The sequence below is a fragment of the Apodemus sylvaticus genome, chromosome 9 (assembly GCF_947179515.1).
Source record: "Apodemus sylvaticus chromosome 9, mApoSyl1.1, whole genome shotgun sequence".
In the NCBI taxonomy this organism is placed as follows: Eukaryota; Metazoa; Chordata; class Mammalia; order Rodentia; family Muridae; genus Apodemus; species Apodemus sylvaticus.
This window is the reverse complement of record NC_067480.1, coordinates 2,399,644-2,419,048: the sequence shown is the minus strand read 5'-3', so window position 1 is coordinate 2,419,048 and position 19,405 is coordinate 2,399,644. Positions and strand designations below refer to the sequence as shown.

The 19,405-nt window shown below is 40.0% G+C and overlaps 2 protein-coding genes across 7 annotated transcripts in view; one reads left to right on the top strand and one right to left on the bottom strand.

Annotated features, from left to right (window-relative positions):
* Positions 1-19,405, top strand: part of Lpin2 (lipin 2) — a 71,351-nt gene that overhangs the window by 23,519 nt on the left and 28,427 nt on the right. For 5 of the 6 annotated variants that reach the window (XM_052192582.1, XM_052192583.1, XM_052192581.1 and 2 more), the window contains 3 exons: positions 10,260-10,460; positions 15,638-15,733; positions 18,433-18,734. In XM_052192582.1, coding sequence (XP_052048542.1) covers positions 10,269-10,460; positions 15,638-15,733; positions 18,433-18,734 — 590 coding nt within the window. In that variant the 5' untranslated portion in view covers positions 10,260-10,268. Of the gene's footprint in view, positions 1-10,158; positions 10,184-10,259; positions 10,461-15,637; positions 15,734-18,432; positions 18,735-19,405 lie in introns of those variants that run through there. The other variant, XM_052192584.1, reaches the window with a different exon arrangement.
* LOC127692341 (60S ribosomal protein L39-like) lies at positions 13,049-13,282 on the bottom strand. Its single transcript, XM_052192586.1, has one exon. The coding sequence runs from the start codon at positions 13,230-13,232 to the stop codon at positions 13,077-13,079; it is 156 nt and encodes a 51-aa protein (XP_052048546.1). The 5' UTR covers positions 13,233-13,282; the 3' UTR covers positions 13,049-13,076.

Genomic DNA, 19,405 nt, shown 5'->3' with positions numbered 1-19,405 from the left:
GTACTGATGTTGTTATCTTCTCATTAAATTGCCTTGGTTACTTTTTTTCTTTTAAAGCAAAATAGGTTGAATATTTTTTGAAAACCAGCATGTAGTCAACAAAATAAAAAATAAGTAATTTCTGAAATCTATTAACCTAGATCATTTTGGTTTTAAAGGTATGAGTGTGCTTATGCTGCCTTAGAAGTTTTGCCATATTCTGTCTGATATTTGCTTCTAGGTCTGATGTCACCAGTGTCTACATCCAGACTTTTCACTTACTAGTGGCAGCATTAGTCGAATATGAATACAAGTCCTAAGCTTCTGTGGGAGGCAGTTTTATTTCCAGGTCTATTGTAATCTAAAGGGTATGTCCATAAGCACTTATGCACATTTGTCTTGAAGGTCAGAGGAAAGGAGATGGACATGCTTATTTCTCTATGGAATATTTCTAAAGTCTACTTAATGGTACCACATACAGACCAGACTGCCCATTGCAAGAGAATTTCTTTGATGTCTTGCTACTGATGTTTTTCAAGGAAGTCAGAGACGCTTGCTTAGACTGCATTTTGTTAACAGTTCCCTCTTAGTCATTGATGTGCCGTGAGTCACCACCCCACCCCAAGAGAATTTTCTGAATGGCTAGTGACTAGCATACTAGATTTGATATCTGTCTTAATAAGCTATAATAATTATCTAGGAGTTTGACTTTCGAACAAACATGGGTGTGTGCAGTAAAGAGTCCTGGCTTTTAAACTAAGTGTTGACTCAAGCAGGCAGACAGAAGGATAATAAGGCAAGAAGTTCCCAGTTTTCCTGACTACCAAACTTGTTGAGGAAAGTATGTTTGGAGTCCTGTTTAATGTCTTCACTCCCCCGTCCTCTCCCCTGCCAGTGCCCATGATGAGTTTCCTCCATGGGTTTCCTCCTCTAACTCACTCTTTGTATTGAGGAAGGAGTAGCACTGGTGTTTGCTAGCCCTGCAGAGACTCTTGCATCTGAGAGAGTGTTCTAAAGTACTTGGACGAAGTGTGCTCTGATAGAACCTCAGACTGCTGACTTGGTCTTAAAGGAATTGGACTCAACTCTCTAAAATGTCTAAAATCTCACCCTTCTTGGGAAAGTATTTTATAGCATTTATATTTTCTAACCCAATTCTACTACTGGGTTACAAAATTCACACAGTAAGAAAAGAAAACTATAGATAGGCTCACATTCTAAAATAAGTAGTTTTTGCGTGTGATGATGTTTTTTGACTAATTGAGAATAGGGCAAAATTTGTTAGTTTTCATTGGTTTCATGCCTTATTGTAGAACATTTTCCCCTCTTCTCAAATCCTATTTATGCTCCAGAGAACTTATCTAAATGTCTTATGTTAGCCATCAGTCCTGCTTGATGGTATTTTGTAAGAGTAGCATCTTAGCTGTGATGAAATCCTATTTGTTACTGGGTGCCTTTAGTAGACCATCTTAGCATTAGCTGCTGTCCATCTGGAAGGGAGCGTGCTTATGTTAAGTATGGTGGCTCCTAGGCTCAAGAGGCAGAAGCAGAAGACTGGTGAGTTTGAGGCCAGCCTGGGCTATATGTTAAAACTGTCTTAAAATGAAAAACAAAATAGAGGGAAAGAAAAAAATGAATCCACTTAAAGTGAACCCTGGGTGGGGCAAACCTGAAGAGAGTTGTGTAATCTCAGAAATGTTATTACATGCACAGATTGACCAGCAAACAATTGGATCTCCATCTGGGTCAAGGGATACAAGAGCTGGGATTGAAGCAGTCATCTGTCACTTTATATTCTTTACTTGCTAACAAAGCACAAAGGGCAGTACCATGGCTCATATAGGCTGACATCCACTCATGAGCTATATTGAATCTATACTGGAAAAAAAAAACAATTCCTTCGAGGACAATGAAGCAGAAAAGAAAAAAAGGAACTGAAAGCTTGCCTCTGGTCGTCAATTTGAAATAAAGTGACATTTTGGAGTCAGTCACTTGAGGACTTTGGAAATATTGTACCTGTTGTGAGGTTGTATGCTGGGCCTAGGGATGCCTGGAGGGCCTCTGATGTGAGCCAGAGAGAGAACACAGGAGATATAATCCCTGCTAAGCCCTGCTGTACTTTTCCCTCACATATTTGTATAGTACCAGACTGAAGCAGTAGGGAGCCCACACATACATACACACACACACACACACACACACACACACACACACACACATTTTATTTCAGAATCTCCCTCTCTGGTTGCCCTGTGTCCTCAGTCAGTCCCTCCCAGACTTCTTATTCTTCCCTGTTTTCATGGTCTTCACATTTTAGTGAATACTGATCCAGACAGGCTGTGTTCTTAATTTTGGATTGTCTCATATCTCACAATTAGATTGGGGTTTTGTGTTTCTGACAAAATACCACAGAAGCAATGAATCTGATTTAATGAGTCACCTCTTGATTATGGTAGTGTCTGAAGGTCCCACACTGTAAAACTGTTTTCCCTTTTGTATAAAAGTGTGACTTGGCTAATTTGTAGTCACCAGAGAATATTTAGATGGTTCTGTTTCCCTTGAACTGTGCTTTTAAATACAACTGTGCCAGATAAACAAATAAAAAACTCAGAATTTTACTAAAACTAATTCTATTTTAACTCTTAAGTATAGCTTTCTTTCTAAAGAAGATATTGTTATATCAGACTTATTATTGATAACAAAGTTCTTAGCCTTGAGTTGTTCAGAATGTCACTGAACTTTGGGCCTGCAAGTGTTAATAGATGCTTTGTTAATGGATGTGCTATAATACTCTGTAAACCTCAGTGGTAATTCATATGACTCATTGCTACCTGTGCTTTACCAGGTTGCCATCAGATGCAGGGAAAAGACCTTCAGCCTAGAGAATTCACACAGTTGAATAGTTTCTCAGCACCAGCGTCACTTGGCTGTAGGATTTAACTAAGACTGTTTTAACAGGGGTGAGAGAGGGCAAGAAAATGGAAGAGGAAAAGATAAATGAGGTTTAACATATCTTTCCCTGGGGCTACAACTATATGCATATTAGACTCTTTGATAGTCAAAGTACAGCTCCAGCCTGGGTACAGTCTATGTTCATGTAGGTTGTAAGCCCAGGGGAAGTGTTGATTCTAGAGGAGTCGTATTAATTCTTGACTTAGTGGTCAGTGTGTAAATAAAAAGAACCTCCAGTAAAGAGGGATGCTTCAAAGGAAATTGTATATTGTACTACCAGTAGATTTAATAGTCATCCCTGGAGTAGAAAGTATGTTTTCCATAGCAACTTACTGAATCTGGATGACTTTATGTGGAAGCCAAAGGACCAGACTTCCATGTTTATTTTAGAGACCTTGAAGTTATTAATGATCGCTACCAAAGTAGACTAGTTGTATAATTATCACATTGTAAGTAGAAAGTTTAAGACTGGGAGTGTGGAGGAGAAAATGTTGAGAACTTGACCCTTTAAACATATATATCTGATCATAACATTGTATCTAAATTTACTGGTAATAAAAGGCCTGTCTTTAATGTATGCTAGCATGTGGAGGCTCGTTGTGGCCTTTTGTGGGTTTTGTTTTATTTGGGGGTGGGGAGTGGGGTTTAAGACAGGGTTTCTCTGTGTAGCCCTGGCTATCCTGGAACTCATTTTGTAGACTAGGCTAGCCTCAAATACAGAGAGATCCTTTTGCCTCTGCCTCCCAAATGCTGGGGCTAAAGGTGTATGCTGCCATGACCCATCATGGCCTTCTAAAACCCTTTGAAATTTCTTCTTCCTCCTCCTCTTCTTCCTCCTCTTCCTCCTCTTCTTCCTCCTCTTCTTCCTCCTCCTCTTCTTCCTCTTCTCCTTTTTCTTGATTTATTTTATTTATATGAGTACACAGTTGCTTTCTTCAGACACACCAGAAGAGGGCACCAGATACCATTACAGATAGTTGTGAGCCACTATGCGGTTGCTGGGAATTGAACTCAGGTCCTCTAGAAGAGTAGTTAGTGCTCTTAACTGCTGAGCCATCTCTCCTCAGCCCTTGAGATTTTTTTGTACACGTGTCTCTGAAAGTTCCTAAAAGACAATGGCATATTAGGAGATGTGACTGGGCCTTTTTCTGTGAAGCTGCTTGAGCTTCAGGGAGGCCTGTAGACTCCTTCCTAGCACAGTCCATACTATATGCCCTGTCTAATGCTGAGGGTTAAATACTCACCTAGAAAGGTGAGATTAAAGTGCTATGGGTCACATGTGCTTTGTTAAGGATGTCTAAGGAAATAAAGAAGTGTGCTTTGACCATCAATGCATATCTCTCACAGTACATAAGTACTGTAAAACTGTCATATTGAAAATAATCTGAGAAGTGATTTCTTTTTAACAGGAAATTCCCCTGAGCACACTGAAGATATCTTGGAAACAGTAGTTGCAAAAACAAATTTTACAACTCTATCTAAATAACAGTGCAGTTCCTACTCCTAAGTATTTAACCAAATAAAATCCTAAAGCTTTGCCTTATAATTGTCAAGAACTAGGAACACCCAGGGTGAAAGGGTAAACTAGAGTACATTTATATCACAGACCAACTACTAGCTGGGTATGGTAGTGCTTACCTTTAATCCCAGCATGCAAGAGGCAGAGGCAGGCAGATATATCTCTTCTACATAGTAAATTTGAGGCTAAGATGATATAGTGAGTGATCTTATCTCTAAAAACCAAACAAAATCCCACCACCACAACAGAAAACAAACAAAAAATGCACTAATACATACAATACTTTTTTAAAAAAAAAATCTTAGATGAGTTGTGATAAATACAAGAAATCCTTGCATATTGTATGATTCTGTTTATATAAACTCAGGAGACTAAGGACAGAGAAATTAGGGGAATTAGGGGACTGGAAGAGGGTTGATCTGATTGTTCTGTATCTTGATTACTATGATTATATACATGCTTACTTAAAATACACACGATCCTAACACCCGCATAACACTTGACACACTCTCCTGGCCTCTGTGCCACCTCCATGCAGACATGTACATATATATGTATGTATGTATATATATATATATGCATATATATACACATACATACATACACACACAATGAAAGAATGAATTTTATTGTTAGTAAAGTCTATTTTGAATAGTCGAAAGTATAGCTATTTGAAATCTTAAAATTGTATTTTAGAAGAAATATAAACATTTAGCTAAAACTTTTCCTATATAGATAAACATTCTATAGGTTGATATAATAATAGTTTGATAGCTTTCAAAATCTTAAAATTCATTAAATTTCCTAGTAATTTTGCTTTTTATATTTCTCCTTATTTGTTAGCCAAGTTAGGTATTCTCTGTGCACAAGTCAACTCATTTATTATACGTGAAGACTAGGCATATTTTATTTGAGATAAGAACTAAATTATTGGGAAACTTCATTATAAGTCATTATCCTGCAGCTAGAAATGAAAGAAATGAGGTGAAAATATAGGTAGGGACATGATTTCATTATATGGTGCTATGGAAGCCTCAATAAGGATAGGACATGTCAGTGTTGTGGTGGGGGATTGAGGAAAGAAATTGATACTCCCTCTCCTATATGCTGCTTGCCATGTTAGAATCTGCTCGTTATTTTGAAATCTGAAGATGTATACAAGAATAAGCATGTAGCTTTTCCTACTTTATTCTAAATATGGCTACTGAAGAAAATACCCTGGTACGTTGTTGACTGTTTATAGCTTTAAGATTCCAGAAGCAATGTTGTGTGTTGAGATAAACCTGGCCCACCTTTCATTGTGTAGCTGTCTGTAGTCTGGGATGATCACTTGTCACCTAACTACCCACAATGACTTCCACAGGAAACTGCTTTCAGACCAGCAGGCTGTCTTGTCTGCAGTTTTCTGCTGGGCCACTTAAAGGTTCTTCAGAATGATCTTTATGGATGTTATTTGCTCTCACGGGTATATTTTGAGACTTAACATTATGAGGTGAGTGTCTTGATACTTAAGTTAGATCTATGCAGGTTTTCCCCAGGGAGGCTGTTGCTAGTGTTTGGAGAAAAGTGTTTGGTTTTTATTGTGGATGCATCCCTTTTAGGACTTTGAGTTGACTGTACTGGTATCTAAAAAGTGTGTGTGTGTGTGTGTGTGTGTGTGTGTGCGCGCGCGCGCGCACGCGCACCTGCTCACACACACACACACACACACACACACACACACACACGAGCACTTTCACAGGCTTGCAGCTGTCTTGCTATGTCCTTGCATGGCAAGGTAAAAGGATGCTGTTGGCTTTTAACTTTGGCTTTCTATAGAATACCAGTGAGGATGGGCGCTTCTGTTCACTCTCATGGCCTCATATTAACTTGATTACGTCTAAAGGCCCATCTCCAAATACCTTCACTTTAGCATTAGGGCTTCAGTGCATGGAGTGGAGGTAGGAGGCAAATAGAAACATCCACCCTATAACATCACTCAATGTATCTGAAGTTTCAATTTCTTAATTTCTTAAAATACTTGGAGGCCAGACATGGTGATGCACACCTTTGAAGTGTATCTGTGAGTTTGAGACTAGTTTTGTGTACAAAGTAACTTCCATCCTAGACAACCAAGATCATATTGTGAAATCCCTTCTCAAAATAAGAGTGGGCTTTCTGCGAGTTACTGCTACTAGGTTTCTTGTGTAGTCAGCAGGTTGTTCTGGCTGTTTCTGGGGTTAGAACCTGTTTTGGTCCAGGCCTCCATATACTTTTGTTTTTGTATTCTACAAAATTCAAACCCAAAGGGCTTCATACCTCCCAAGAGTAAACAAGTTTAACAGTCTGTATTTTTCTACATTTAGCAACTAACTTTACACAATAGATTTTCATATATAACAGCATATCTCTTAACCACAGTAATTAAAATCTTCCGGAATAGATGTTGTTATACTTAATTATGGATTGTATGCTCTAGTTTCTGTAAGCTTGTTACACATTTAGAACGTGGTTGTTTATGGCTGAATATAGATCTTTAAAAGTAGCCATTTTTCTGTTTCTTTTTTAAGGTCTCTACTATTATGATTTTTTTACAAATTCATAACAGTATTCATTTTATCATTACCACCATTGGTCAGTCACGTAATACTGACTTTGTGTGCTTAGTGTGGTGCAACAAATAAAACAGCATATTGTAAGTGTGTGTACCTTAAAAGAACAGGAATATTCAGGTGTGGTAGGTGGCAAAGAAACATTTCTGGTAAAAGAGGTGATGAGTTGAAGTACTTCTAAATGAATTTCACCTCAGTTCTGGTTTTGGAGATAATCTGTCTGTAACATAAAATGGCTGTATACAATGACCACAGAACTAGGTCATTCTTGTGAGATGAGGACTCTTCAGTGCCATAGACAGACACTTGTGGGGCAGAGCAGTGCATGAAGAGATGGTCAGGATTGTTAGGTATTAAAGAAATGCAAATCTTTGTGAGATGCCATGGCTAAACAGTAATGCCTGTCTTACTGTGTGGGGATGCCAGATAATTTCACCTTGTAGACATTGCTGGTGGGAAGATAAAATGGTAGAGCAATTCTGGAAAGTAGTATGACTGTTCTAAAACAGCCATACCTGTAGTTGTTTGCAACTGACAAGCTGCACTCAGTTGTACACATATGGTGTGCGGATACTTACAACTGTGGCTTTATCTGTAATAGCCAGAAAAATATACCATGAGATACTGTGCAGCAATAGAATAGAATGAATTCATTGATAAAGCCAGCTGGATAAGTCTCTAGAAAAATATGAGGGAAAGAAGGCAGTCCTAAAAGGCTACATACTTCATGGTGCTGTTTTTGTGACTTCCTTTCTAAATGGCAGGCATTTCAGAAATAGAGAACATATTAATGTTCCCAGGGACTGGGGAGGAGAAGGCAAGAGAAAAGTGTGTGAGACTGTATGAGGCAACAGGAGCCTTGTGCTGATGGTGGTATTTTGGTTCTTTACAACCCAACCCCATCCTAGACAGGGTTTCTCTGTGTAGCCCTGGCTGTCCTGGAACTCACTTTGTAGGCCATGCTGGCTTCAAACTCAGATCCACCTGCCTCTGCTTCCCAAGTGCTGGGATTAAAGGTGTGCATTAATAGTGCCTGGCATGTTCTGGTCCTTATCTGAGATTGTTGACATCCTGGTTGTGATATTTTGCTGGTGTATTCCAATTAACACCAAATGCAGGACACTCAGTTGAGAGGACAATCACTAGAGGATTTGGGGGCAGTCATATTCTTTCTTAGAGCTCTGAAGGTCTACACTGATTTCACAGTAGTTTACTTTTATTTGGTGTTTTAGAGGTGGGATCTCATGCAGCCCAGGCTGTCTCTGAACTTGTGATCCAGAAATGTTAATTTTTAAAAACACAATGAGCCAGGTATAATGACACTCAGGTCAGGAGGCAGAGGCAAGTGGATCTCTGTGAGTCAAAGCCAATTGGGTCCTCATAGGGAATTCCAGGCCAGCCAAGGCTACATAGTAAGACCACTCAAAGAGAAAAAATACAATGAGATAATCCATGAATATTCTGATGGAATAGTATTTCTACTGCACACAGTATAATAATGATTCTTAGCTGTTTATTGGTTTTAGCTTGTTTATTGGTAGTACATTTGATAATTCTTTCTTTATTCAAGAAATAATTATTGTCAAATATAGTAGCACACACCTGTAATTCCAACATTTGAGAGACTAAAATTATCTTGAGTTCTAGGCCATCTTGGCCACAAAGAAACCCTGGAGAGAAAGATTGGTTGGTGTGGTGGCACCCTTAATCCCAGCATCTAGGAAGTAGAGGCGGGCAGATCCCACTGAGCTCAGAAGCAGCCTAGTCTACATCTTGAATTTCAGGCCAGCTAGGATTGTACAGTGAGACTCTGTCTCAAAAAAACCCAAAAATTTTAAAAATTAAGTATTTGATGTGTGCTTAATCTGACCTTGCTATCAAAGCTAAAGCAGCCATCTTATTCTAAACCAAAGCTACCTGTTTCATAATTATAGCATATTTTCTTTATAATTATGACATCTCTCCAGCTTAGGAGGTCATAGTAAATTTGGCTGCTTGTGTAAATTACTTAAAGCAAGCTCTTTGGTGAGTGCAATTGGAGACCTTGTGATACCCAAGGGAATAATCAGGGTTATTTGCTTTAGGCTGCCAAACATAGACCCGGGTTACAGTCATCACTGTATAGACTGTTGAGTGTAACCTGTCCTGCCTTACACTGCCCATCTCTGATGGTAAGCTGAGGTATGTGCAGAAGGGACATGGCAGGTCCCCTTCATTTTTCTAGGGGATCAGCACTTTGTCCCTGTTCCACCTAGGACTTACCTGACAACACAGAATGTCTCTCTAGAACTTTGCAGAGATGGAACTTTGAGCTTAGGGCAACCAGAGCTGGTTTAGAGGCCACTCGGCGCAGTTAATAGTTTGGACTCATTACTCCTAGAGTCCAATAAAAATTGACTTCTGGATTAGCCTAAAACTGGAGGGTTTCTCTGATCCTACATCAAGGGGAAGGACTCTCTGTAGATTTGGCTTTAACATAACATTAAGGTGTCTGCTGATTATGTGTTCAACCGCTGGCATGAGATCTGACAGCCCGAGGACCAAAGGGTTTGTTTTGGTGTTTTGGGTTTTTCAGTGGAAGAGTTGGTTGGGATAAGGGGTGAAGCCAGGTTTAGATGTACCTCCTCTCCTTTGAATTGAAAAGCTCTGGTGATCTTGAATAGTGAGTTGAAGTTGAGAAACAAAAACCTCTTTTGTGCTCTGAACATTGTGGGACACAAGCATTATGTCCCATTCATTGTGTTTTGTTGAGGTTCTGAAGTAATATTAGCGTGTTTTAGTCCTGGGGCAGCTCACCACAGTTTGCTTGACACAGCATGTATATGAACCATAACATCTCAACTATTGCTTGTATCCCTTGTTTCTCTGGGAAGATGAATCTCAAGTTTCTCCTGGAGTTGATGGTCCCCAGGGCCTTTTGGGCTTGGCTGCTGTGGTCAGAGTGGACATAGTACTGCAGGTCCTGAGCTAGTGGTGGAGGGGGAGATGGAGTCAGTGGAGTCCTTGAAGACAGTTGGCCCCACCCTGGGGTGTGAAAGGAAATGGAACTTCCGCAGCCTCAAGCCCCATAGAGGCACTTCCAGTCTGAGACCTCTATCCTCTTTTAGAGATTGTAGCTGGGGCAGCAGGAGCAGATGAGAGCGTATGTTTAGTCAAACTCTTTATGTCACTGCTATTAGTTGTCAAATTGAGTGCTGACATCATTTATTTTCTTACAGTCTCAAACCATGAATTATGTGGGCCAGCTGGCTGGGCAGGTGCTCGTCACTGTGAAGGAACTCTACAAGGGCATTAACCAAGCCACGTTGTCTGGGTGCATCGATGTGGTCGTGGTGAGGCAGCAGGATGGTTCCTATCAGTGCTCACCTTTTCATGTGCGCTTCGGGAAGCTGGGTGTCCTGAGGTCCAAGGAGAAAGTGGTGAGTGCACAGGTCACCATGGCGATCTGGCCCATCCTCTTACTTTTTTTTTTTTTTAAACTTGCATGCTATTGAAGAGCATGGTAAGAAACCAACTTTTTAGGTACTGCTTTTGAAGTGACTTCTAAATTCAAAAGACTCTCTTATAGAAAGTTTCTCCAAATGAAAAAGAAACTGAAATTATGAAGAAACTCAGAAAACTGAAGATAGTTACAAACAAGGAAGTTGGGCTTATTTTAAAAAGAGATTTTACTTAATACAGCACTCTAAAATAGTATAGGGCCACCAAAATGATTCAGTCAGTAAAGGCTCTAGCCATCAATCCCGATGACCCTACTTTAACCCCTGAGACCCACATGGTGAAACAAGAGAACATACTCAGAAGTCATTCAGTGACCCGTCACATGTACCCTGTGGCTCATGTGCACGCTTTAAACCCTCAATTTAAAAAAGAAAAGGTTCTCTAAAAATAAAATAATGAGGTCTGGAGATACAGCTTGGTCAGTAAAATATTTGCATAACATGTACAAAGCCTACCTAGGCACTGAGGAGGTAGAAACAGAAGGATAAGGTCATTCTCAGCTCAGCTACATAGCAGATGTGAGGCCAGCCTGATAATAATGAGAACCTATTATTTTATTGATTGATTGGTTGATTGATTGATATATTCATACACATATATGATAATATTGTTGTACTAATTATGAGTAGGTAGACTAAGCTCATGTAATCAAGTCTAGAATATATTTATTTAAAAGATAAAAGCCCCAATTGAATATTTGTATTTTTCCTCTTTTGCTTTAATGGGGGGGCGGTGCTTGGATGTTTTTAAATTATCATCTCCCTCAAGTATTGGGCAATAAAAAGGTTTTTGAATTGTGTATGTGGTAAGTTTTAAAACCGAGTTAATGATAAAACTTTGTAGAGCACGTATTTGGCAACTTTTCCCTCCCACATTATCTGTCTACCCAGATAATGTCAGCAACTGACATTAGAGCGCTGTCGGAGGGAGCACTTTCCCACTGGGTAGCTATCACAGGTGGAAGCGTGTGTGCTCAAGGACCAGCATGCATGCGTTGAAGAGGATTTGCTGGTGTTTTTTGGATATACGCCCCCTCTGCTTAGCCTTTAGGTTTTTGAAAGTAAAAGAAAATGGGTTCTTAAAAAAAAAAAAAAAAAAAAAAAAAACATCTTTTTGGGTGTTATAAAATCATTTTCCACTGGGTTTTTCAGACTAGCCTTTGCTTGATCTCATGAGAAAGCAGCAGCAGCAGCTACAGTTTTACTCCCTGACCTGGCAGTCAGTGCTTTTTGTGTTTGTTTTCTTTGTGGTTTTTTGTAGTGACACTATTAGTACTTTCATATTAGAGCTCTTTCTCGATAGAGTTCAAGGATCTCATTGTAAAATTTCTTTTGAGGGTCTTCCCAGCAAGTTCTCTCACACAGACACACACACACACACATACACACATACACAGAGAGAGGGGGGGGGGCATATGTTGCCATTTCCTCTAAATAGTAAGGGGAATATATTCATTTTTTTACCTTCAGGCAAATCACAGATGTAATTCAGAAAAGCTGCTTTTAGGTGAGAATAGTCAGTAACAGTGCTTGTCACTCATATGTGACAACCTAAATTTAATCTCTAGAATTTGGTGGCAGAAAAAAAAATCAACTCCAGAAAATTATTTCTAAATCTTCACATGGCCACAGTGGCCTCTGCCCTCTACCCTCTTCCAAGTTCCCAGTGTTCATAAATAAGTTTTAAGAGATTCTGCTGCCCAGTTTCTTCTCCTTAATATTAGCATTTTGGATTGCCATTGTAGAGTTGCCAAAACCCAGGAATTTATAGTGGCACACACTGCCCACTAGAGACATTACTCAGATGTCATCAGTGTTTCTAGGACCGTCTGCTCTTCTGTTCCAGGGTCCTTCCTAATGTTGAGTGTACTTTCCCTGTGCCTGTCTGGTAAGGAACACAGAAGTTACTGTGTAGCTGGTCCATCAGGTTAGGTTTGCCCTTGGTCCTTTGAGTGATGGTCACTGTTGCCTTAGGGCATCCCATCCTGGTACTGTTATCTGCACTGCGTGCCTTCAGACTCTTGATACCGAGTCCCTCGATTCATGGCGTCTGCTAGGATACACTTGGAGGACAATGTTTGATTTTTCTCTTTGTTAGGTTTATGCAAATAAATTTTTCTCTTCATTAGGTTTATGCAAATAGAAAGAATCCTGTTTCCCATATTGTTGCCCATAAATTTTAATATACATTAATAAAGCTTATCTGTAGAATTATTAATGTGTGTTACTCTAATTTATCTTCATTTTTATTCCTGTTCTTAAATTCTATACTAAAGGCTATCTTTGCTCTATCATCTCTCTAATTCTTCAGTTATTCAGTTTCTGTATGTGAACTCATAGGTATTAGTTTTACAATAGAGTTTTCCCCTTACCTGCTTCAACTTTTTTTTTGAAGGTTCTAAGTTTTATTACTGGACAAACACTAATTTAAGACACAAGCAAATCTTTAGGTTAAAAATGTGGAACTCCATCTGGTAGGACTGATCGATGGCCACAATTCAGTATAAACGCTCAGTCTTGCCCTGGCGTGACTCCTTACAGACCCAGCTTCGTTCTCCTCCAGTGTCTTCTCTTAGAGTTGAACCTGATTTTGTTACCAGTTTTCATCCGGATCCATTGAGGAATAGGATGGTTTTGCTTTTGTTTCTTGGCCAGGAATCGCTTGATTCTGAAAGTCTTGTGAGAAGACATGGCGAGAAGCCGAACCAGGGGTAGCGCACACGATGGCGGAGGAAAGGCGAAGAGCCTGCTTCAACTTTAGAAACACTCATTTTACTTATCCAAAGAGCTTAAGTCATTTGTTTGTTTTTAAAGATTTATTTATTATGTGTAAACACACTGTAGCTGTCTTTGGACACCCCAGAAGAGGGCAGCAGTTCTCATTACAGATGGTCATGAGCCACCATGTGGTTGCTGGGATTAGAACTCAGGAGCTTCGGAAGAGCAGTCAGTGAGTGCTCTTAACCACTGAGCCATCTCTCCAGCCCCTCAAGTTGTTTTTAAGACTTCTATTTAGAAGCAAAGATCTAGCCATAGGTTTTTCTCATTACTACTGTGGTGTCATTAATTCTAGGCTGTCTCAGCTGGGCAGATCAGGAAGCATATATATATATATATATATATATATATATATATATATATATATATATATATATATGTTTTATATATACACACACACATATACATACGCACACACATATTAAATATGTTTATATAAATATGTATTTAAATATATTAAATAAATAATACATACATATACATATATAAAAGACATTTCAAGAATAGTTTTTCTATATATAATTCTTCTGGTTGTATGTCTAGGTCTGTCCAAAAGCGCCAAGCTCATGGTTCCTATGGTGAGCTGCTGCTTATATAACTCTCAAATTTGATTTTAATTTTTCTTTTGTTTTTAATCTTTGAGATTATAATATAAATAATATCATTTTCTACTTCCCTTTCCTTCCTCCAAAGCCTCCCGATACCTCACCTGGCTCTCCTTCAAATTCATGACTATTTTCATTAATTGTTGTTCTATATGTTTGTGTGTGTGTGTGTTCTGAAACACATAAGTACGATCCACTTGGTCTGTATAAAGTCACCTGTACATACGTTTTCAGGGCAGATCATGGTAAGTAGCAGGTGTGCTTTCCTTACAGAGGATGCTCCCACACTCGGCATGCCATAGTCACCTGTAGTTGTCTTTATAGAACTGAGGCCTTGGCCACTTTAGCAAGCTTTTGTTGTCCTTGTGACACGCATGTTTGGGTGGCCATGTATGTGGCTTTACAAGTGACACCTCTAACATTCCTAAGAAACACAATCCAATAGCAAACTCCTGAACCTCTCTGGCTCTTACAGTATTTCTGCCCCCCCTCTTCAGCAATGTCCCAGCAATGTGCAGGAATTTTGTGTATCCATTGGGACTGAGCTCCACAGCTCTGCATTTGGGCTGATTGTGGTTTTCTGTAGTGGTCTCCATCTGTTACAAGGATGTTAACAACATCCTTGATGAGAATGTACACTGACTTACTGGACATGACCTTGGAAAAGCTGGATTTTCCTTACAACACTATCAGTTCTTTCCTTTTCTCTGTATTTTCATATCTTGGTCAATAATTGCCTCCTTGAGTTGTTTAATTTTACAAAATGTTACATGAGGTCTAGAGAGAGAGCTCAGTCAGTAATGTGCTTGCTATACAAGTATGCGGACCTAGCTTTGATTTTCCGAACTCATGTAAATGCTAGGCATGGTAGCATGTGCTGTTGCATCCACTCTGGGGAGATAGATAAGCGGATCCTAGGGCTTTCTGCCCAGCCAGCCTACCCTGATCAGACAAGCCCCAGTCCTAGTGAGAGGCCTTGTCTTAGTAAAGGTGAATAATGCCTAAGGACTTAGAATCCGAGGTTGATCTCTGAACCCCAATCACACACATACTTGTGTACCCATGCATACACAATGATGTACATACATATACACACATACACATATGCCCACCACATTTCATTCTGTGGCTGAACTAAGTAGCAAAACTCTGTGGCCAGTTACCAGCACAGGCTAGTGACTACTCACTGGTCTTGACAGTGTCTGCCATTGCATAGTGACCTGGGATAAAAATACTTGGAGGGAATATGCTCACAACTCAACACTAGAGTCACTGAAACATGTGAGTGTCTCGAGTTCTGCAATAGGAACCCTGCTTATGCTATAACTGGCAAGTACAGAATGTTTCTCCACTGGGTGTGGTGGCTCAACCTGTCACCTCCACACTTGAAAACTGAGGCAGAATACTGTGAGTTCAAGATCAGGGTAGGCTACATAGCCAGTCCTTGTCCTCCAAAAAAGAAAAGAAAACTGAGAGAATAAGAAATAAACTTTTTAAATGCTGCGAAAATAAATGTGAAAACATCTTCTTTTAGCCTGTGGCAACCTGTGTTCCCCAAGTTTATTGGGGGATGATCCTGTGGGGTTGGTAACAGTGTTTCTCCAGGGCTGTAGCTCTAGAAACACAGTGCCAAGTTTGGTTGGAGAGTCCAGAATTTGGACTCGACTGAAGGAAATGACGCTTTCTGCTAAGCCACATTTGTTCCCTCCTCAGATTGACATAGAAATCAATGGCAGCGCTGTGGATCTTCACATGAAGCTGGGTGACAATGGAGAAGCCTTCTTTGTAGAGGAAACTGAAGAAGAATATGTGAGTTCTCAAAGCCCTTGCATGTTGAGTCAGACGTCTACAGCAGGTCACAAAACACCTGGTCCGTATTGCCATGATTGTGTGAATAATTATTTTTGGCTAAACAGGCTTTTGTTATATGTGAAGTCAACTTCTCAAAAGAGCTCATACTAGCTTTCAGTGTACAGAGAACAAGCAGAACACGGCTTGTTGTAATATCAAAGGGCTTTCCTGCTTAGCTTATGGTTTGACTTAAGTTATTCAGCTCTGCCTTGAGGCATATCTCTTTAGACCAAGTGTGCATGTGTATATATATATGACCTTTACATTTATAAGATAAGTTTATGGGGCCACAGAGATAGCTCAGTGTTAAAGGTACATTCCACATAGGCCTAACAAACCTGAGTTTTGTCTCTAGAGCCACATAAAGATAGCGAGACCTCCACAAAGTTGTTCTCTGTTGCCAGGCTGATGCTGTAACACACACACACACACACACACACACACGTATACACATATAATAAAGCTTTCAGGAATGATTCTTTTGTTTGGTCAGGAACATTATACCCATGACTTAGAACCACTGAACTGTGATATCAAAAGATATAAATTGATTGGCTATGGCTTTTTATATATTAGTATTTATTTGGCCTCTTCTACAAGGTGGAAAAATCTATACAAATTCTGTCCTTGTGCACTCCCAGGTACATGTAATCCACTTGAAACAAGAACAAACTATTCTTGACACAGTCATTGTGACTCTTTTCTAAAACTATAAGAACGTCATTATATCATTTTCCATTAGAAATTATCTTACAGCAAAAATAAGCTTCAAGTTATTAAGACACTGAGGCTTTTGCAGGTGAGCTTCTAACCTGATGACACCAAGAATAACCAACAGCAAAACAGCATTATTTTATTTTGGTTGGTGTTTGGCTTGAGAGCATGAGGTGCTGATCTGTGTGTCCTGCAGCTTAGAAAGGAGCCTCCTCTGGCTGCTGTCCTCCTGGACCTCTTGCTGGTGTGTTCCTACCTCATCTGCCTTTACATGACCTAAACAACATGTCACCTCCTCAGAAGAGGAGGCAAAGAGCAGACTGAAGCATAGTAAATATTAGCTGGTTATCATCGCATCGCCCAGTGGGTCTGGGTTCTTGAGAGTCCTTTGCCTGGTTGCAGGTACTGCCAACATTTCTATGTAAAATCTGCTGTTCCACATATGACTAAGTTGAGCAGATTTCACTGCACTGTAGTAAGTTCTAGGACAGCCAGAGCTAAATAGTGAAGCTCTGTTTGGGGGGGGGGGGGGACCTCAACTCAAGCTACATATTGAGGCTGTTTGAAAAAGCAAAACAACAACAAAAAAAATACAATACAAATAAAAATATCCAAGTTAATTAACAAACATTAGAAATACTATACTATGACATATGCTATGAATAAAATAATAATGAAATAAAGACCTGCTTTTAAAATGAGTTAGAAGGTAACAAAACCCCATCAGCTACTATTCGTTTAGTCCTTGTTTCTCTGACTTTTTCTCACATAACTGTCCACATCAACATTCCTTTTTAGTCAGCAATTCTGAAACAACCTCTTTCATAGCTGCATAGTTACCGTGCTGAGGTTCCACTGGCTTATCTAACCGTTGTCTTATTGGTTGGTAGATGTCTTAGCTAGGTTTCTAATGCTGTGATCAACATCATAAATTTATTTCACCTTACAGCTTCTATATGAAAGGAAGTTGGGGCAGGAACCTGGAGGCAGAAACTAAAGCAGAGGCCATGGAGAATCACTGCTCACTAGCTTTTTCCTCATGGCTTGCTCCCTTATACAGCCCACAGTGGGCTGGGCTCTCCCTCGCCAGTTGTTAATGAAGAAAAGGCCCCACAGACTTGCCCAAAGGCCAGGCTGATGCAGGCAGTTCCTCAGCTGAGATTCCCTCAGCTACTGAGGGAATTCCTGTAGATAGTTGTATATTGGTGGTGAGCCTGGTGAACAAACCTTTCAGCTTCAGGGTATTTACCACATCCAAGTTAAAAATTTTAGTAGGTACCAGTTATGAAAACTCACATTTTTTTGAACTATTATGTAAAATTTTGACCATTTTAAGTTATAGATTTAAGTTATGGATTTAATTTCTTATGTGTATTTCCTTTCTTTTGAATATATAAAAGATTGAAACACATGGCCAAGAAGTTCACTAGATTAGTTTATTCAGTATTAAGTTGAAAGTTTAATTATTCTAAATATTGCATCACGTTTGTTTTGAATTCGACAGAGGATATTTGGAGTGGCATTCACTGACCTCATTCACTGTAGGTGTCCCTAAGTCACAGTCACCTTCTTCATCTGTCATTTATTTGTTGACATGGCTCTAAATCTGCCTGCTTCCTGTTTTTACTCGCCTGCCTGCTGCCCTTGTAGGATGCAGCCTTAGTCCTGGCCTCTGCTCATCACATTGTGTCAGTCAGTAATACTCAGCTGCTGCCTCTGGGACAGTTTAATGGCTTTGTTTTAACCACAACTTTTGCTTGTTGTATGCTGAGTTGGAAAAGTAGGTCCTGCACCTGTACTCAATCACATGCTGAAATGAGCAAGTACTGGAGTCTAACAGGTGACATTCTGCCCTTAGGAATATGCCTCCCTACCCCTGTAAAAAGTTGTGTACTCGAGGAACGTCCAGTTTGTCATAGATATTTTTTCTTTTGTTCTTTAAGGAAAAATTACCTGCTTATCTTGCCACCTCACCAATTCCGACTGAAGACCAGTTCTTTAAACATATTGAAACCCCTTTGGTGAAATCAAGTGAAAATGAAAGGCCAACTCAGAGTTCAGACGTTTCTCACACCTTGGAATCAGAGGCAGTTTTCACTCAGAGTTCTGTGAAAAAGAAAAAAAGAAGGAGAAAGAAGTGCAAACAGGACAATAGGAAGGAGGAGCAAGCAGCTTCCCCTGTTGCAGAAGATGTGGGTGATGTGGGTGTGAGCTCTGAGGATGAGAAGAGAGCCCAGGCAGCAAGGTAAGGGCTTCTGCAGGTGCTTGCCATGCCCTTTGCACCCAGTAGAGGGCCCCCAGCACTATTGTGGGGCCAAGTAGGAGCAGCAGCCCACTACCCTCACTGTTAGACCTTTGGCTATGCTACTAAATGTTTCTTGGAACAGTCTGGTGGTTTCCACTGTCAGCTCGGATTGGCTTGGAGTGAACAGGGAGCTTTCCAACCCACAGGTCTTTCCCCTCCTAGTTCCTCACCCTTCCCTTTCCCTTTCTTCTCTCCCTACTTCTTTCTCCCTCTCATTTTGTCTTGAATTTATGAGCCAAATACCCTGTTAAGTTAAAGAAGACTTTTGGCTTTTTGAGTAGGGACGTTTGATCACCACTTAATACCAGTTAATAGAAATCTCAAAACCTATACCACTTTTCAAGCCAGCACTGTCCAAAATTAATAGATAAAGGCGGAGTGTACAGTTTTTCTCACTTAGACTTTTCTTCCACCTGTTACCCAAATACTGGAAGGACAACTACAAGTATTATCAGTGGTTGGTTCTCTCACTGGCAGCTCTTAGAGGCTGCAGCCCATAGGTGGCCTGCATGTAGTATCCTTTATGGAATTGGGGAAGACTCATGAGAGGGACGTTGACCCATTTGAATATTTCAGCTGAGTTGCTGGAAGGAAATGGTACACTTGTATCT